Below are 20,031 nucleotides of genomic sequence, written 5' to 3'. Positions count from 1 at the left end.
TTAGGAGCAACGCAGGGTGACGCAGCGAACGTCAGAGACTTCCTCCTACGCGTCACACGTGATGTCAAAAAGCACGCCTCTAATGCGGAGGTAGAAGCTTTTGGACGTCTTTCCTTATTTCTGGGTCTTCCACTGTTATTTTTGCGAATTGGGCTTATTTTGCATTTAAATTATGTGAATCGAATATTATAAATTAATTCATTAATTATAAATGAATTAGCCCTTGCCTGTATAGACAACCCACAATAAAAGGCTTATATGCTGAAAAGTACTCGTAATAACACCTTTATTCGCCGGTATGAACAGAGATCACTGAGCCATAGACTTACTGTACAAAGCGCGGTGTTTTTATCTGCAGCACCATGAAAGTAAAGTACACGGACTTTTTTTATTTGATAATTTGATTAATAATTAATTTGCTAAATTGATTCATAATTTAAAAACCTGTGCGTGCACGGAGGAAAACGTAAAACCCCTTTATTCATTATTCGGAAACCGGACTATGGAAAAAAATTATTTACGCTTATACAAAAACTTATTTTACGCTTTTTTCCACACGCCAAATTTCTAAAACACATCACTTGGCTCAGTTTGCTATCACAGAAAAACGTCTGCAACACAAAGATCTCCGCACGTTAGTTTCACTTTCTTTTATAATCCAATTCAAAATAGATGAGTTTTCTCTCTGCAGTCGAACCCCATCACGGTCCAGTTCAAACTGACTGAAAACTGCAAATGTGAAAGCACAAAAAAATAAATAAATAAATAAAATAAATTGGCAAACTTAAGCAACATTATAAATTTTGTTCTGACTCAGGAACAAAGTAATAGATATGAAAGCACCTCTGGGCAGCTGAAATAAACAAAAGTATGATCAGCGGGTTGGTCTAAGGTAGGATTTTATCCCATAACGCTTAAGCCATGTATCCCTGATTGGAAAATAAATTACATTTAATGGACCTGGCAAAAATAATATAGGGACATTGTAATTAGCCATGGGCAAATATAAAAATTCTACCAGCTTAATACAGATGGATTCACTGAAACACTGTTAAAATTAGTTTTAAAATACAGTACATGAATATTTAAAATACTATAAAATGCAATATGTATCTGTATTCTGCAGATAAAACTGTCGGCTAACAATGAGATGAACTGGTTAGACTTGTATTATTCTGTGTTTCTGTATATAGTGGGTATACACCATTCAGCCATTATTTTAAAATCCTTGCCTATTATTGTGTAACAGACAGAGAGTGAGAGTGTGAGAGAGAAAGAGAGACAGAGAGAGAGAGAGAGAGAGAGAGAGAGAGAGACACTGGACACTGGACACTGGACACTGTGCAGTATAATCAGGGTGCAAGTAAGGACTCCAGCTTAGCTATGACAACATAGATAAAAGGGGAGAGCCAGAAGGTATCTCAGACAAGAGGGATCTTTGGTATATAAGACAGTTGTGGAGGTGGTAGCTCAGTGGTAAAGGCATTGGACTTTGGATCGGAAAGTAAGAGGTTCAAATCCTGCTGCCACCACTGGGCCCTTGAGCAATGCCCTTAACCTTCCCCTGCTCAGTTGTAAGTCACTTTGAATAAGGACGTCTGCCAAATGGCGTAACTTAACTTCTAACCTAGATGAAACAAACGCTTGAACTCGTTTTTCTACATCATGTAACGACACCATCTAGCAATGTTTCTAAAATAAAAGAAGGTTATGCTACATCAGCTTCAGAAAATAGCAAATGACTAAAGACAGATCTTTGTAAAAGACCTCAGCCAGGAGAGAGCCAAGGAGTATATTATGGTGTCAAAGGCTAAACTAGGGTTCATCTTTACAAAAAAGCCATTTTTGCGTCACTATTTGTCACTTTAACCAGCGCTGTCTTTGTGATATGATGAGGCCTAAATCCTAAATGATACATTTCATGAATATTATTCCTTTGTAAGTATGAGGATACTTGCTGTGTTTGATCCTTTTATAGGATGCCTGGAGATAACGGGGAGGTTTGATATTGGCCTATAGTAAGACAGCTAACAGGAGTCGAGGTCAGGTTTTTTAATTAGGGGTTTGATATCTGCCAGCTTAAATGATTAAGGTAAATAACCAGTGTTGGAATAATTTATTATTTTTGTATTATTTATATTAAATATGAATGTATATAGCTTCAGTAATAATCTGTCTGAAGAAACATGTTGATTATTTTTATGTGGAAATAAGTGAAATTAATCTCCTGAATAGAAGTAAAGCATTGTAATTGCTAATTTGTTATATTGTTATCCACATGGTTATTTATGCAATTGTCTGGCTTTAAATTAATAGTTAAATTAATAGATCTTTTGCCCAAAATAATTAAAATTTTGTCATAGAATAATTTCATGAAATTATTGCTGCTAACCACTGATCATGAGAATGCTAATGTGGCGCTTCCATTTCTAATACATTTTGCTACAGTTCTGAATAAAATCTAAAATAATGTTTTTCTTCTATTCGATTAGAAGGATATGTTGATCTAGCAGCACTAAGAGCTTTTCTATAACCCATAACTCTTTTAAAATATGTGCCTGATTTTTATACCATGGAGCTAGTATTTTTCATGTAATTAATTTTTCTTTTCAGGGGCACTACATTATTAAGAATCTAGCAGAATGTTTGTTGTAGACATTCAGTAGCCTAATCAAGCTCTATGGATTCAGATCCATTGTTTATTACTCTAGGATATTATTAACTAAAGGTGTTGCAATAGCTGACATAGGTCTATGGATGTGGTGAGGGAAGTAGTTAATGTAGAGGATGCAGAGTAGATGTGATGCAGATGTAGAGGATAGAGTGGTATGGAGATGGATGATCCACTGTGGCGACTCCTAATGGGAGCAGCCGAAACAAGAAGTTGGTATACTTCTTCAAGGTACGTATACTATGACTAAGACATATTATGCAAAAAAACTAGTTCATTCCTTTGTTACATCTTATTTGGACTATTGTAATGCCTTATGGAAGTTTCAACAAATGCATAAATAAATTTCAGTTAATCCAGAATACAGCAGCAAGATCACTCAGGTTGACAATGGTGTGCAAAGCCGGCTCTTATCCCAGAGATGTCATGTCTGTGTTACTTTCTGGCTCTCCTTTTAGTTGTGATGCCATATCTAGTATTTGGTTTTATGTACAAAATAAGAAAACTTATAAGAATACCCCTCCCCACTGAAGCAAACAAAGACTTGGCTGACAACCTCAACACTTTTTTTTTTGCAGGATTGAGAACAATTGGTCTAGTGGTTAAGATGCAGCGCTCTCACCACTACGACCCGGGTTCGATCCCCAGTCAGGGAACCATCCCCAGCCACTCTCAGTGCCGGTCCCAAGCCCGGATAAATTGGGGAGGGTTGTGTTAGGAAGGGCATCCACCGTAAAACATCTGCCAAATCAAACGTGCGGAGGATCCGCTGTGGCGACCCCTAAAGGGAAAAGCCGAAAGAAAGAAAGAAAAGTAAGAGAACAATATCTTCACATCTTCAATCCACCCCAGCCCACTGACTGCCCTGTCACACCTCTAGGAACCCCTCTAACAACTCCTTAAATATGTGAATTGGCTCTTCCAGAGAGAAAAGACCAGGAAAGCACGGCCCATGGTGTCTCCCCCACTTGACTCAAAGCATGTGCTGACCAACTGGCTCCTATCTTCACCCATATCTTCAACAGATCACTGTAGATGTGTGAAGTCCCCCCTGCTTTAAACTCCTTACCATCATCCTAGTCTCCAAAAAGCTCTCCACTACAGGCCTGTTGCTCTAACATCTGTTGTCATGGAGACCTTTGAGCAGCTGGTATTGGCCCACCTAAAGAAAGTAACAGAACAGCTGCTGAGTCCCCTACAGTTTGCCTACTAAGCAAACAGATCAGTGGAAAATGTAGTCAACATGGGGCTGCAATACATTTTGCAACACCTTGACTGCTCAGGGACATATGCCCGGATTCTGTTTGCCGACTTCAGTTCGGCTTTTAATAAAATAATTACTATAACTATACCTCGGGAGAAAAATAATACAAAGAAAAAGAAGACTCATAAATAAAGTATAAAAACTATATAAAATAAAATATAAGAATATATAAAGATAATATATAAAGATATATATATAGATAATATTATATTTTTAATATATAATTTTTTTTTTTTTTTTTTTTTTTAGACCCCTCCATGATTTCTAAGAGGGAGAACTTGCAAAATAGCAGGGTGTTCAAATACTTATTTTCCTTACTGTATATATATATATATATATATATATATATATATATATATATATATATATATATATATATATAAAACAAGTATTTGAACACCCTGCTATTTTACAACTACTCCCACTTAGAAATCATTATATATATATATATATATATATATATATATATATATATATATATATATATATATATATATTGACATAATTATTCAACCCCTTAAAGACTACCACTCTGAAGAACAGAGGTTCAATGAAGTGTTTTCAATCAGGTATTGAAAACACCTGTGGATATCAGGGAGCAGCAATAAAGCCTAATAAGCACCAATTAGGCAGCTTTAAAATGACTGTGATACTCAGCTCCTTCTAGACATTTACTGGTGTGGTTACAAACATGGTGAGGTCAAGAGAATGGTCCAGGAAGACAAGAGAACAGGTGATTACTCTTCACAGGAAGGGCAATGGCTATAAGAAGATTGCAAAGATGTTAAACATACCAAGAGACACCATAGGAAGCATCATTCGCAAATTCAAGGCAAAGGGCACTGTTGAAACGCTACCTGGTCGTGGCAGAAAGAAGATGCTGACTTCGACTGCTGTGCGCTACCTGAAGCGTAGAGTGGAGAAAAGTCCCCGTGTGACTGCTGAGGAACTGAGAAAAGATTTGTCAGATGTGGGTACTGAAGTTTCTGCTCAGACAATACGGCGCACCCTGCGTAATGAAGGCCTCCATGCCAGAACTCCCAGGCGCACCCCCTTGCTGTCCCCAAAGAATAAGAAGAGTCGACTGCAGTAGTCATGTGGACAAACCACAGAAGTTTTGGGATAGTGTTCTGTGGACTGATGAAACAAAATTAGAACTGTTTGGGCCCATGGATCAACGCTATGTTTGGAGGAGGAAGAACAAGGCCTATGAAGAAAAGAACACCTTGCCTACTGTGAAGCATGGCGGGGGGTCAATCATGCTTTGGGGCTGTTTTGCTTCTGCAGGTACTGGGAAGCTTCAGCGTGTGCAAGGTACCATGAATTCTCTTCAGTACCAGGAGATATTGGATGACAATGTGATGCAGTCCGTCACAAACCTGAGGCTTGGAAGACGTTGGACCTTTCAACAGGACAATGATCCCAAGCATACCTCCAAGTCCACTAGAGCATGGTTGCAGATTAAAGGCTGGAACATTTTGAAGTGGCCATCGCAGTCACCAGACTTAAATCCGATTGAGAACCTCTGGTGGGACTTAAAGAAAGCAGTTGCAGTGCGCAAGCCTAAGAATGTGACTGAACTGGAGGCTTTTGCCCATGATGAATGGGCGAAGATACCTGTAGATCGCTGCAAGACACTTGTGTCAAGCTATGCTTCACGTTTAAAAGCTGTTATAACTGTAAAAGGATGTTGTACTAAGTACTAAGATTGAATGTCACTTGGGGGTTGAATAAAACTGATAATGATGTGAGCTCAGAAAAGACATTTGTGGTTATTTCATTATAAATGTTATGTTATATTTGTCTGACCTACACGTGCCTCTTTTATTTAATTGTAAGCAGGATGACTGAATGATCATAATCAATGTCAAACCGACCAAAACAATCAATTTCAGTGGGGGTTGAATAATTTTGAACACAACTGTATATGTGTGTGTGAAAGAAAAAGATGTATATACAAAAACTGCTTATGGCAGTAAACAGTGAAACAGTAAACAACAATAAACAATTTAAGGTGGTTTAGATTGTCCATAAAGTGTCCGTGTGCGGTATGGTGTGGTGTAAAATGTTAAAGTGTCCGTGTTCCGAATGGTGTGGTGTAAAGTGTCTGTGTGCGGTATAAAATATAAAGTGCGCTGTGCTGTGCAAGTCCAGAGTTTAAAGTGTTGTGGTGCAAAAGGTGAGATATGTACAGAGAAGAAGTGTGATGATGGAGAGAGTGGGCGAGTTTTTAGCTCCTGGGTGTCTCTTGGTTTAAGCTCCTCCTCATTCTCTCTGTGTTTGCTTTCAGAGAGCGGAAGCTCTCCGCTGATGTTTAGCAGTTGGTATGACTGCTCCTGCTTCGTACTGGAGTCCACAATCAACTTCTTAGTCTTGCTGACATTCAGGAGAAGGTTGTTCTTCTGGCACCATCTCAGGTTTTTAACCTCCTGTAGGTAGGCTGTCTCGTTGTTGTTGGAGATCAGACCCACCACGACGGTGTTGTCAACAAACTCGATGATGGTGGTGGAGTTGGAAGTGGCCACACAGACATATGTGTACAGTGAGTACAGCAGGGGGCTCAGAACACAACCCTGGGGAGCTCCAGTGCTGAGGGTGAGGGTGGATAAAGTGTGTTTTCCCACCCGTACGGCTTGTGGTCTGTCTGTCAGGAAGTTAGAGATCCAGTAAAACAACAGCAGTTCCAGGACCTCCAACTTAGAGGTGAGTGTGGAGGGAATTATGGTGTTAAATGCTGAACTGTAGTTCACAAACAGCATCTTTGTATAATTCCCATTTCTGTGGTCCAGGTGGCTCATTGTAGTGTGAAGGAGATGAGCAATGGTGTCCTCAGTAGAACGGTTCTGATGGTATGTGAACTGTAGTGGGTCCAGTGTGTCTGGTGGTGAAGCATTGATGAAGTCTCTGACCAGTCTCTCGAAGCACTTCATCACTACTGAGGTCAAAGCTACAGGCCGGTAGTCGTTAGGGTAGGCGGGCTTGGGTTTCTTTGGGACAGGAACAATGGTGGACTGTTTGAAACATGAGGGGACAACAGATTGTTTCAGTGAGAGGTTGAATATTTCAGTGAACACCAGTGCTAGCTGGTCAGCGCAGGCTTTCAGAACAAGACCTGTGATGCCATCTGGTCCTGCTGCCTTCCTGGTATTCACCCTCTTGAATGCCCTCCTCCTCCAAGATGGTGAACGTGTTTACCTCTCCGGCTTTCTCGGCATGCACGCTGGTTGTGCTGCTAGCGCCCTTAGCGTGGTTAGCTGCAGCCTTGAAATGAGCGTAAAAGGTGTTTAGCTTGTCTGCCAGAAAAGCGTCCGCATTCACCATTCTAGAAGATGGTGTTCTAGAGTCCGTGATTGTTCTTAGTCTCTGCCACAGGCTCCTAGAGCCACCATGTTGAAACTGTGACTTTAGTTTCTTCCCGTAGCGCCGCTTTGCATCCTTCACCACTCTGCGAACACTGTAAGGCCTTGTACTCATTCATGTCCCCGGTGTCCCCTGTCACACCAGTGGTTGTTCACCATCAGACACATTCCACCTCCTCTTGACTTCCCCGACTCCAGTGTTCTGACCATGCGGTAAACCGAGATGGCGTGGTCCGGTACCGCAGAGCTTTTTCTCCAGTGACTGGACGTTGGCTAACAGGATATTAGGTAAGGGAGCGCGGTGTGCGCGTTTACCTCGCGGACGCCGGTACGGGTTGCGTCCTTTGTTCTCCCTCAGGATCTCGCTCAGCCAGCATGGGTCCGAGTTTAAAAACAGCGAAAGGTGAGTGCATTGTACACCAACAGAGGAAAGAATGTCTCTGTCATATCTAATGATGTCCATCTTGTGTAGATAGAACTGTAACTAATTAAATAAAAGTATAAAATAAACAAAAAAAGAAAAAACGTAGCCGGAGCAGTCGTGACGACAGCCGACCTCACCGGCGCCATCTTGGAAAACAAAAGGAATGTAGTATACAAGAATAAGGAAACAGGTAGGAAAAATTACTACTGACCCTTCACACCCTGAACACAATTTCTTTCAACTCCAACCTTCTGGCAGGTACTACAGAACTTTGTTCACCCGAACTGCAAGGCACAGGAACAGTCTTTTCCTCAGGCAATCACCTTCATTAACAACTGACATTAATTATATGCACTGCTTCAAATCTATTAGTACTGCATTGTAAGAACAGTCACTAATCACTTCATCCCCATATATTACGCACACTATTGCTGCTGTATATTGTAAAAAAGTCCTAAAGTAACCACTTTATCTTATGTGACACACAATACTGCTGTTTGCACTAGCATTCACACTCACTCTGACACATCTCTCTCACTCACTTTCTCTCCCTTTCTTGTTTTTTTTTTTTGAGAGAAAGAGAGACAATGGCTCTGGTGTATTTCTTAACAATTAATTATCATAATTATTTATTATAAAAAACTGCCTACCTTAATTCTTTGTGTGCTTATTAAGTATTTAGTGCATTAAAACATTATAACATTACATTGCCTGCTATCTAAACATAATTCTAACATGTTGGTATTAATGACACATTAGAAACACAATTGATTTGTCAAGACACGGATCCTCTGGCTGGTAACTTTGGTATCTTTGCCAGGGTCAGGTGGCAGGGCTGGGACAATTTTGCTGGCTTTAGGGCATAGAACCCAGTTGTCCTGCCTGGGGTGGTAAGTGGCTGCATTATAGTCCTCAGTCATGAGCAAGACTTAAAAGCCTGTGCCAATGACCTCATGCATCAGCAGTGCTGGACTGTCAGCCTCAGGCAGACGTTTGTTATGGGAGGCCATTATGTCGGTTTTTGGGCCAGGGAAAATGCATTCTGACCGCAGCTTGGGGCTTGGCATGGGAGGCTGCCTCTTCTGCCTTTAGAGGAACCTTTACAGGGAAAGATCTCTTTATTTCCAGCATTCTGGGGTCTGCCATCATTTTTTACAAAATATTTTGTAAGTAACCTTGGCTTTCAGAATGAACTTCAAAGCTTTGTGGCTATATAGGGATATATGGAATAAACTGAGGAAAAAGTCTTCTTTAAAAGATTTGTGTGGTCATCCTGCATTTATGCCATGAAAGGAGATGTAAGACAGATATACAGTTATAATTCTTTACTGAGATAAAGCAGATATATCCAAAACATTAGATAGGTTGCAGATAAAGGAATAGGCCTCACTAGGCAAATACTCGAGAAGCAGCACTAGATCAAAACCATATATCTGAATTTTGGCCATTTTTCATTTTAAATAGGTTTGATAGATTTTTTTTTTTTCATTTAAAAAATATTTTAATTATTTGCTATCTATATTTTGGCACCTTTCATTTTGAAAGTATAATATGTTGTTTATTATGTATAGTATGTTTAACTTGTATAATCAGTATATTGTTCATCTCATGTGGGTGAATCAGTCTTATCAAGGTCCAATTGCTGCAATACAATTTGATTCAGAAAAGTCTTCAATAGGGTGGAATGGGTTTTTCCCCCGGTTTTATGAAGTGGGTTAAAATCCTAAAATAAACCCCCAAATATAAATTTCTGAATATTAAATTAATTGGTGCAAATCAAATGCTATGCCCATAACAGGAAGGTTTATCTTCCTCTTTTTATTGCAGAAACAGACAAAATTAGACAACTGGGTAAAAAAAAGCTTAATTTAACTTTGTGGGGAAAGTTTAATATAAAATAGATTGTGGTAGTGCCTAAGACGTTATATATCACTGATGGTTCTTGTCACCACATCAGATATTTAAACAATATAATGTTATAGTTACTGCCTTTTTATGAACTAAAAGACACACGATAAGAGTAAATAAATTGTTCATCAAGAGATGAAGGTGGATTAGCATTACCAAAAATAAAATCACCTATCAAATATTGAATTATTGTTTTCATGAAGGGATTAAAAGGTCATCACAAAAGGTGTCAGATTTCTCACATGACAACAGTACTATTTAAAATACTATCCATATTTTAATCATATTTTTATATGGTAAGTCAACGTAAAAACTGACTGTGGTTATTCGACTCTGGAGTAAAGAAGGTAATCAAAATACAAACAATCATCTCATTGCTCGGTGGGAGCTGCAGGTTTAAGGTGACCTGAGATAAAAAAAAAAAAAAACAAGCTACACTGTCTACCTCTCCTTGCCAACAGGAGAGATATGATGTCAGCTGCACAGGAGAATGCTGTGTCCAGAAGCCACCACAGGATGCCAGCACAGACACAGCTAGTGAGGAAAAGGGTGCCTAAGAGTTATACAGATGGTGAAACAATGACAGAGAAAGAAGACGTAAAGCTGAGAGGGAAATTAATAGTAAGACAAAATAGAAAACAACTACTTAGGTGGCTGAGAAAAGAATAGAAAAAAAATGGCCTAAAAAATGGTGAAAAGTCTTGGCAGACTCATTGTTGATTATAAAATTAAGTTGTGCATATGTATGTTGCTCATATGTAGAGGACCCATCTGTACTTTACATCTGCCTCTTTCAAAACACCTACCTGCATATCTTCCCTCACCACATCCATAAACCTCTTCCTTGGCCTTCCTCTTTTCCACCTTCTTGGCCGATATACCTAATATAACGATACCCTCCTCTACACATGTCCAAACCATCTCAATCACCTTGTCTCCAAAACGTCTTCTTCTCTCACTGTTTCCAGCTCAGATTTTCTTTAAACTATACATTGTTTTTTGGTCTCTGTATATCCTGCTTTATTACAAGGTCAATACAGTTGTTGAGGTCACTGTCTCTGCAATATCAGCATTGCTACTATTTAAACAGAGGTTTTTCAGGGACACCACCACTGCTTTTCATTTAGGAGGTAGAGTTGATGTTTTCTCTGGTTTAACTAGCGCTAGCATACAAGAAGTGAGGAGGGGTAAAGTGAGAGTGCAGTCAAAGAACAACCTGTAAGTTTACCACACATACCCAGTTGGTTGACTTTTGCTCTTTTAATTCTACAACAGATACAAAGAACTCTATAAAAGGTTACAAGAGCTGCTGCTGTGTGTGACGTACAGGGGTGTAAAGCAACTATCTTTCTTGTAGCTACACATGTTGAAGGTCAGGTACTTATGAAAAATGTTTGTTAACAGCCTAAAGAGACAGTCTGTACAGCATAGAATGAGGAATCTGTCACTTCAAGATCAGACCAAGAGTGGTTACACACAGAACAAAGAATATAATGTTTTCATCTGAATGGCTCCAGTTTTTTTTTTTTTAACATCAACGTATTTATGATTGCCACTTGGTGCCAACACAAGTTTAAAAAATACAAAAGGTGGATTTTTTTTAGGAATCTGCTGCAGTTACAGTATTTGTAGCCTGCTGTGCATTGAAAGTTTGATATTGTTACATATAAATTGCTGCATTTGTTAAAAAATCAACCAGATATTTAAATTAGTGTATTGAAAGAAGATTGCTGTAAGTGAAGAGGGAGGTATTTGGTCTTACTGGTGGGCAGATTGCAGACTGAATTGTGTATATATTGTAAGACATATAATTGTAGACATTTGCTTCATGCCATTGTCTTGTTTTATGGTGAAGTTGCACACTTTGATGACGATCCCTTACCCTTACTGGTGTAAAACTGTTAAAACGTAAGGGATATTTAAATAAAGCCCTGAATATAAGCTTTAAATGATCACTGTGATTGGGAGGGGAAAAAATTAAGAAAAATATTCAAATACGTTTCTAGTCAAAAATCCCTGACTGTATAATTATGGGAAGTGTCTCTCAGCCGGATCAGGCAGGTTTCAGCCGCCAGCATGCCTCCCTGCAGGGGTGTAGACTGTGCTGTGTGAACCCTGTTTTGGAAATGCTGAGCCAAAATAGAATCGTCCCTTTTGGTAGTGAGTAGGTTGTGGACGCTAAAAAAGATTGTGTACTTCAGTATTACTTAGTAAATAACATATTAGAAGAGCGTAAACATCACTTGATGTCGATGTACTTTTTACTACTGTAATTTATGAAGCAACATTTACAGTACATTACATTTCTGTATTGTTTAATAACAACCCCCTACTTGATTAATAGTTAAATGGTAATTGACACATTCTAAATAAATAAAGCATCCCTGGGTAACTGGGGTGGGCGTGAAAGAGACAGGGGTGGGACAGAGGTGTGTAAGACAGGGAGTGCTGTGATTGGTTCAAGTGAACTATAAAGTCCTGTCATTTAAAGTAAAGAAGACTTAAAACGGTAGACTTTCAGAGGACAGAAACACATTCATTAGGACTCTACAATCGCTGTGCAGGTGAGATATATTATATTTTACTGCTGATTCATTTTCTCTCAGAAATCAAACGAATCTGTTAGAAATAACTTCATTTCGGAAAGTCATCCAGTAACTATTAAATATGCCTTTGCATCTCTTGTTTCATCATTTCAGTTTCAGAAAAAAAAAAAAATAAAATAAATAAATAAATATATATATATAAATTCTCCGACTCGAGCAGTATCTGCTGTTATATCGTATTCTGCCTCTTACATCTGTCTTACATGAACAGGTCATTCTTGAAGCTCACCATGAAGACCCCACATCCGCTTCACATCGTCACCCCCCTCAGGGAGAGTCGGACACTCTCAAATATAGCAGGTACAGCTGTATGTCTGAAGTTGGACTCATGCCAGCCTTCAGGCTCGTTTAAAATCCGAGGTATCGGACATTTGTGTAAGATGGTAAGTCGATAGTGTGCTGGCATTCAGTCTTTCAGTCCTAATTTTACATCTAATTTTACGATCACGATTTTGCCCGAAATCTTTACAGGGTGTAGGAGTAACACTGTTCACTCGTTCTATATGTCACATATATATATATATATATATATATATATATATATATATATATATATATATATATATATATATATATATATGTGTGTGTGTGTGTGTGTGTGTGTGTGTGTGTGTGTGTGTATTTATTACATAGAAAATCTTAAATTTGACAACAGGTGTTATTATAATGTGTATTATAATATTTAGCAAGAATAGACTACAAAATAACTTCAGCTTTTAATTTAGATCCGTATAAAAACAGGACTGACCAAAAAATGACTAAATGGAACTAATATCTTTCTCCTCTTTGCTAGTGGGCAGAAACTGGCTGCTCTCGGTTTGTATGTTGCTCTGGTGAGTAAACCATTAAATATTCTTTAAAGTAATTATACAAGCAGTCTGTCACTTACACAAAACACAATAAAGCCAAATCAAGGACCAGTTTCTTTTCCGCCTAAAATGTCTAAAGTGGGTTATTTGGTTCTTCGAGTTGTATTATAATAGCTGGATTGAGTCACATGTCGTACCGGCGCGCTCCAGTTTCGTCTGGAACAGAGAGAGAGAAAGAGAGAGAGAGAGAGACAGAGAGAGAGAGAGAGAGAGAGAGAGACAGACAGAGAGAGAGAAGAGAGAGAGAGAGAGAGAGAGAGAGAGAGAGAGAGAGAGAGAGAGACAGAGAGAGAGAGAGAGAGAGAGAGAGAGAGAGAGAGAGAGAGAGAGAGAGAGAGAGAGAGAGAGAGACAGAGAGGAGAGAGAGAGAGAGAGAGAGAGAGAGAGAGAGAGAGAGAGAGAGAGAGAGAGAGACAGAGACAGAGAGAGAGAGAGAGAGAGAGAGAGAGACAGAGAGAGAGAGAGAGAGAGAGAGAGACAGAGAGGAGAGAGAGAGAGAGAGAGAGAGAGAGAGAGAGAGAGAGAGAGAGAGAGAGAGAGAGACAGAGAGGAGAGAGAGAGAGAGAGAGAGAGACAGAGAGAGAGAGACAGAGAGAGAGAGAGAGAGAGAGAGAGAGAGAGACAGAGAGAGAGAGAGAGAGAGACAGAGAGAGAGAGAGAGAGAGAGAGAGAGAGAGAGAGAGAGAGAGAGAGAGAGAGAGAGAGAGAGAGAGAGAGACAGAGAGAGAGAGAGAGAGAGAGAGAGACAGAGAGAGAGAGAGAGAGAGAGAGACAGAGAGGAGAGAGAGAGAGAGAGAGAGACAGAGAGGGAGAGAGAGAGAGAGAGAGAGAGAGAGAGAGAGAGTGCTCCTCTTTTCTTTCCCTTCTTTTATTCCGCACTTTTTTAGCTCCTTCTGAGAAAGACAGGATTTATTACACTTTCCCAGAGGGTGGAAGAGGCAGAACAAAAGGGGAAAAAAGGGAAAGGACTTTAGAGTAAAAAATAACCAGAGATCAAATAGGTTTTAAAAATAAAATAGTATTATTAATTAAGTATTTCTAACATGACATTTTAATGCAAAATACCAACATATGGGTACATTTCACTAATAAAAAAAAGTATTATTATTAGTAGTAGTAGTAGTAGTAATACAATCGAAAGCAAATGTGTAGAAAGTTTGTTAACAGTGTGCATTATTTTTGTTTAATCTTGGACAGGTTTATATTGTATTAATGCATTAATTTATTATATTGTATAATTGCACTCATTATTGGCTGCCCACTATTTTTATTAGCTAATTTTATTGGTCCATCATGATATTTTTACACATTGTTCTATATAGAGTACATTGAATTTGCCTATAATGTTTTGAAAATTGTGAGCCATTTAATACGGTTGTTTGTGGGGTCTTGTTAAGGTTACTGTATTTCATACTACCAAAGCTATATTGTTTAGATAATACTGTTTACTGTCATACTGAAATTTTCTGGATACCAGGAGGCAATGCTGGCATGGCTGCTGCTTATTCTGCGAGGAAGTTGGGTGTACCTGCCACTATAGTGGTGCCCAGTGTTACCCCGTCAGGCACTGTTCAGAGACTTCAGGATGAAGGCGCTGATGTTGTCATCCATGGCAAAGTGAGTGACAGTAACATTAGTGTTCACAGGACACAGCAACAATTAACAGAAACATTCAATTCACATACTAGGCCCTGCTTCAGTCACTGCATTGCTTTTCTTTCTCCACAGTCATTGAATGAGAGCATTAAATTTGGTCAACAGCTTGTGTCCAACAACCCTGAATGGGTTTTCATCTCTCCCTATGATGACCCCCTTATTTGGTGAGCAGATTTGGTACATTTTAAAATGCAATATATTATACAGTACAATAACTATGTATCATTTCCATACAGAAAAGACTCAAATGTTGTAGAAGACAAAACATATAATACAAAAGACCTCTAATAAATAAGCAAAGCACATTAAATGTGTGGTGTACAAAAATAAAACCTAATATTCAGATGCTTTTTCACTGGCAATGCATGTTGCTACAGGATGGCTTTTTGACATTTGTGTCATTATTATCCTTCTACATTGTATGAAGCACATGCACTGTTTAATAAAAGCCTAAAAATGGATATTAGCTTACAAAACAATGACCTCTTCAAAGTGCATATATGGATTTGTGTTTGCAGGGAAGGTCACACCACTCTGGTAAAGGAACTGGAGTCCCAGCTGGATAAGAAGCCAGGAGCAGTCATTTTGTCTGTGGGAGGTGGTGGCCTCTTGAATGGGGTTGTAGAAGGCCTCCGGCGTGCTGGATGGGAAGATGTCCCAATCATTGCTATGGAAACAGTGGGTGCTCACAGCCTTAATGCAGCTATGAAAGTGGGAGAGCTGGTTACGCTGCCCTGCATCACTAGGTAAGGGCATATGACATCGTAATGAGTCAATTTAGATGCAGTAGTCTGACAAATAATAGTACTTATTTGCATATTTGGGATCTGCTTTTGTCCTCAGTGTTGCTACTACACTGGGGCTTACACGAGTATCATCTCAAACAATGAAGCTTGTGAGGGAGCACACTGTTTACTCAGAGCTGGTCACAGATCAGGAAGCTGTATGGGCAGCTGAGCGTTTCATTGGTTAGTAGCAATGCACAAAAATCTAAATAAAATGTCAGGATCCTAATTTGTTACATAAAATACATGAACAGTTCATTTTCAGATTTAAAGTATTTTTATAATAAGATATTTTTGAAATGATCATGCTGATTTTCAGAAGCACATAGTAATCATCACACTGAATTAACCCTTTTTTTATATTTGTAGATGATGAAAAGATTCTAGTTGAACCTGCGTGTGGTGCTGCACTTGCAGCCATCTACTGCAATATTATTAAGCGTTTGCAGAAGGAGAATAAATTGTCTGAGGAGTTGGGACCAGTGGTGGTGGTTGTTTGTGGTGGCAACAACATCAGCATAGAGCAACTGCAGAAACTAAAGAAACAATTAGGAATGACCAGTTAAGCAATAACATATATTCAGATAACTAAATACACTGAAATTGTTTTGGGATCTTAAAGAATATAATATTTATTTGTGCTTAATTGCTACTTCTACATATGAAACTACTTGCAAAAAGATGAAACTCTCTTAAAACTGATAAGATTTGACTGGATGGCTTCAGCCAGTATTTTTATTTTTTTTGCAAATCATCATGCCTTTAAAGTAAAATCTCCTTATTTGGAAATTACCAGATTTGTGCCAAGTTACTTGGATGACTTTTCAAACTGGGATATTGTAGAGCATTTACCATTTAATTATTTTACCACACCTGTGTTTTTGTTACGACTCATTATCATGATCACTGTTGAAAAGTTTCTCTTTACCATTGTTTTTAGCAGACTGAAACAGGTTGTCTAGCAATATCTTCCTGCATTTTTATTCTATTTAGCCTTAAATTTTTACTGTAACAAGATGTTTATTCCCTACTGAAAGGCATTCCTAAAACATAACACTACCACCCCATACCCCCTACTTTACTGGTATGGTCCTCATTTCCATGATTTTCTTTTAGATTTATAGTCTGAAAAAGATGCTTGAATTAAAGGGGACTTTTATTTACTTTGTAAATGATTCACATGTAAAAGCCAGTTGTCTTTTGTCAAAGGTACAGTTTTTCATCAGCGTAAACTTGGAGCTTCCACAGCACAGGAGTTTCTTTTACAAACAAAATTCTGTTTTTAATTGGCTGACATATATTGGATTTTGATTTGCAGAAAAATACTAGACAGAACAATATAATTTAAGGGGGTTGTATACTTTATATAGAAACAATTTATATACATCTCTTATTGACTTTTGCACACACACAGCTGGGGCTAAACCATTCCAAAATATCTTGCTGACTGAAACTTTCTAATTTAGGGATGTAACTTAGTTAAAATTCTTAAGAATACATTGAAGGTGGTGTTTTTTAAAATATACTAAGAAAGATATTTAAGAAGTATAAATGTATTATCTATGTTTTTTCATGTCTTATGAGATTTACAATGTTTCTATTGTTGATTTACTTTGTCTGATGTAACATTTATCTTTAATTACAATTCTAATTTCATAAGTTGTGATGCTGTGTAAAATGTAAATAATATGTAAATAAAAACTGAATGCAAAGATTGGAGAATCTCATAAAACCATATTTTATTCATAATAGAACATACAAATCACTGATTTGAAATCAGATCAATTGTTTAAACTAAAATAATTTACCAGTTTAAGGAAAGAAATTCATTTTGAATTTGGAAAAATAAGAGTTACCAAAAAAAAAAAAAAAAACATCTGAAAGAACATTTTACAACTAATTAGATTCATTGGGAAAAGGTCAGTAACAGGATTGGGAATAAATAAAAGTCTTAGAGAACCAGAATAAAGGAGGGCAGAGGTATTCACCATTCTGTAAGAAAACTGTGTACAAATTGTAGAACAATTTAAGATAAGATAATATAAACCTTTATTCGTCCCACAGTGGGGAAATTTCTTTGTTACAGCAGCATGAAAAGAAGGTTAGTGTGAGATTAATTACTGTACTTAAGTTAATTTTTCTGGTTTACTTCACTTTGTTTTTTACTTCTGTACTTTATTATATGTTCAAAACAGGCTCTTACTCATTACTAGTTTTAATCTATTTGACATGATCAATATTCTTTCTTCTCACTGCGCACCGTTTTCAGCCCATCAACATGTTTCCTGTCTTTGCGCTGCTTTTTCAACCTGCCACTGGTCTGTCATTCAGGCCGCAGGTGTAGGCTAGTTTACGAAGAAAACAATGAGCGCGGCAGAAGGCAACATGAAGTTTGGGGTTGACGTGGATGAGACAGAGGGAGTCAGTGATGTAAACATGACTGAGAACAGACACATTCCTGATCACCATCTTTTCTCTGCGTGTGTTTTGTTTGCTGGTTGTTCAACCTGGATACATTTATTAGGTAACAAAATTAAATTGTTTTTGTATTAACATATTAATATGATGTGAGGTCCAGTTGCCAGTGTGACACGTAGTAATTGCACCTTTTTACTTAAGTACATGTCAGAGCCCAAACTTCTTTACTTTAACTTGAGTGAAAAAGTGTAGTCAGTACTTCAACTTGTAACAGAGACTTTTAAACCATGAATATCTGCACTTGTACTTCAGTGAAGGATGTGTGTACTTTTGCCACCTCTGCTAAATCGTGGCATGCTTTTTTGTAACTAATAAATTGTGTGTTTATTTTCCCTCTTGGAAGTTTTGGCAGGACTAACTATTAGTTTCTGTCTTGTTTTGTGAAGAAAAATGTTTGAGATAAAAAAATGTCCATTAAAACATTACATTACAATCTCAGCATTTACTTCCTGATATACACCTAGATGTATTTAACAACTTAACCAACAACACCTTTTGTGGCAGACCACCCATTTTTTAGGTTGGCAAAACTATAGGAGCAGATTAAAGTAAATAAAACTTCATATTTGGTTATATTTTGCAAGCTGGCAAACCAGAGACATCACCAAAATGTTAAATTCTTTGGCGCTGCTTTTTTTTAAAAGCGTGTACCAGCTTCTCTCAGGTTTTTTTGGCTAGGGTCACATTAAGCCAAATCACAAGACCTGCCTTTTTATAGGACATCATGCCATCAGTTTGTCAGAGTCACTCAGATCCATACGCTTGCCCCTTTTTCTTTTACTTTAATCAACAAGAATTGATTGTTAATGAATCGACTGCCCATTATTTTCCACTCACTGAAACAGAGACTCACTGAGAATCAGCTTTACTGATGTCACCTGTTAGCTGTATTAATGTTATGGTTAGATATGAACTTTAAATATTATTTAGAAATGTTACATTTATCCTCTGAATGTGTGCATTTCTGAAGAACTACTTTGTGAAAGAGTAACCCATTGTTAAAAGAGTAATACAAATAAAACTGAATTTAAGTGACATCTGCATACAAACAATGTACATCAATGCATTTTTATTCATATTCTGTGACAGAAATTATGAAATCAATATCACTCAACTGGAATTCACACATCTGCATTATATTCCATTATATTCCAGATGCGTAGATGTAAGAAGGAAAAGTTAATGCAATCATAAATAATTGTAATAAATATCAAGTTAATGTACAGCACAGATCTTTTGTTTTCCCGCTTTCTGTGGATGCCCTTTAACAAACATTAATGTTGTTCTTCTGAAATGTAGGACAATCATGGGGAGGATATCCTTAATAGCAGCAATCACACCAAAATGTAATGCATAAACAGAGTCTAAACTCTATTTTGAACATTTTGGGGGGAGGTCTTCGGCATTCTCTAAGAGGCATCAATGTTACATGGTTCCATTAAAGACGCACAATAAAACACTGCAAACACAAGCCTTAGAAGGAACAGCAGACTCGATCTTATAATTACATTTTAAATTAATAACATGTTCCTAACTACTTCTAGCTTTCAAACGATTCAAAAGACAAAGAACTTTTCTTTGTTCAACTAATGTTTTTTTCTTTTTTCCATATAATTTTAGCAGAACAAATAAAATAAAAATAATTGTCATAAATATAACAAATAAAGCTAATAATAATTATAATAAAAATAAAAAAAGACTGAATTCTTGTGCAAATCCAGCATAGAAACAACAAAATTGTTAGGACAAGCCAAAGCTCAGTAACATTGTATAATAAATGGTACCATGCAGAGCTCTTCATATCAGAATGGGGGCTGAGAAGTATAACCTTTATTAAGCAGCAAAGGGGTAAGATGCTATGTGAGATCCTGTGATCACCCCTCAGAAACAAAAGAAATAGCAAAAATAAATAACAAAATGGCCACCAATATAGAATACATGCAATATTTCACAAAAACTGCACATTTGTTAGGTTGATTTTAACATTCCTTTGTTAACCACCCATTTTCTA

The 20,031-nt window shown here is 37.7% G+C and overlaps 1 protein-coding gene across 2 annotated transcripts; it reads left to right on the top strand.

Moving 5' to 3' along the window:
* Positions 1 to 8,660: 8,660 nt before the first annotated feature.
* Positions 8,661 to 18,936, top strand: LOC124381026 (L-serine dehydratase/L-threonine deaminase-like). 2 transcript variants are annotated; one of them, XM_046842405.1, is made up of 9 exons: positions 8,661 to 8,884; positions 12,118 to 12,190; positions 12,444 to 12,615; positions 13,026 to 13,065; positions 14,579 to 14,718; positions 14,830 to 14,921; positions 15,276 to 15,503; positions 15,601 to 15,725; positions 15,912 to 18,936. In XM_046842405.1, the coding sequence occupies exons 3-9, from the start codon at positions 12,463 to 12,465 to the stop codon at positions 16,106 to 16,108; spliced, it is 975 nt and encodes a 324-aa protein (XP_046698361.1). In that variant the 5' UTR covers positions 8,661 to 8,884; positions 12,118 to 12,190; positions 12,444 to 12,462; the 3' UTR covers positions 16,109 to 18,936. The 2 variants fall into 2 exon arrangements, with proteins under 2 accessions (XP_046698361.1, XP_046698362.1); XM_046842406.1 differs by lacking the exon at positions 12,118 to 12,190.
* The last annotated feature ends 1,095 nt before the right edge of the window (positions 18,937 to 20,031 follow it).

The sequence above is a fragment of the Silurus meridionalis genome, chromosome 27, assembly GCF_014805685.1.
Source record: "Silurus meridionalis isolate SWU-2019-XX chromosome 27, ASM1480568v1, whole genome shotgun sequence".
Taxonomy (NCBI): domain Eukaryota; kingdom Metazoa; phylum Chordata; class Actinopteri; order Siluriformes; family Siluridae; genus Silurus; species Silurus meridionalis.
Note: the sequence above shows the minus strand (reverse complement) of the source record. Positions and strands in the feature narration are given on the sequence as shown.

Bases quoted from the DNA above. Each gene is read 5' to 3' on its own strand.
- LOC124381026 (XM_046842406.1), top strand. From the start codon at position 12,463: ATGAAGACCCCACATCCGCTTCACATCGTCACCCCCCTCAGGGAGAGT. The intron at 15,504-15,600 runs GTAAGGGCATAT...TTTTGTCCTCAG, and splicing joins ACGCTGCCCTGCATCACTAG to TGTTGCTACTACACTGGGGC. The intron at 15,726-15,911 runs GTTAGTAGCAAT...TTATATTTGTAG, and splicing joins GGCAGCTGAGCGTTTCATTG to ATGATGAAAAGATTCTAGTT.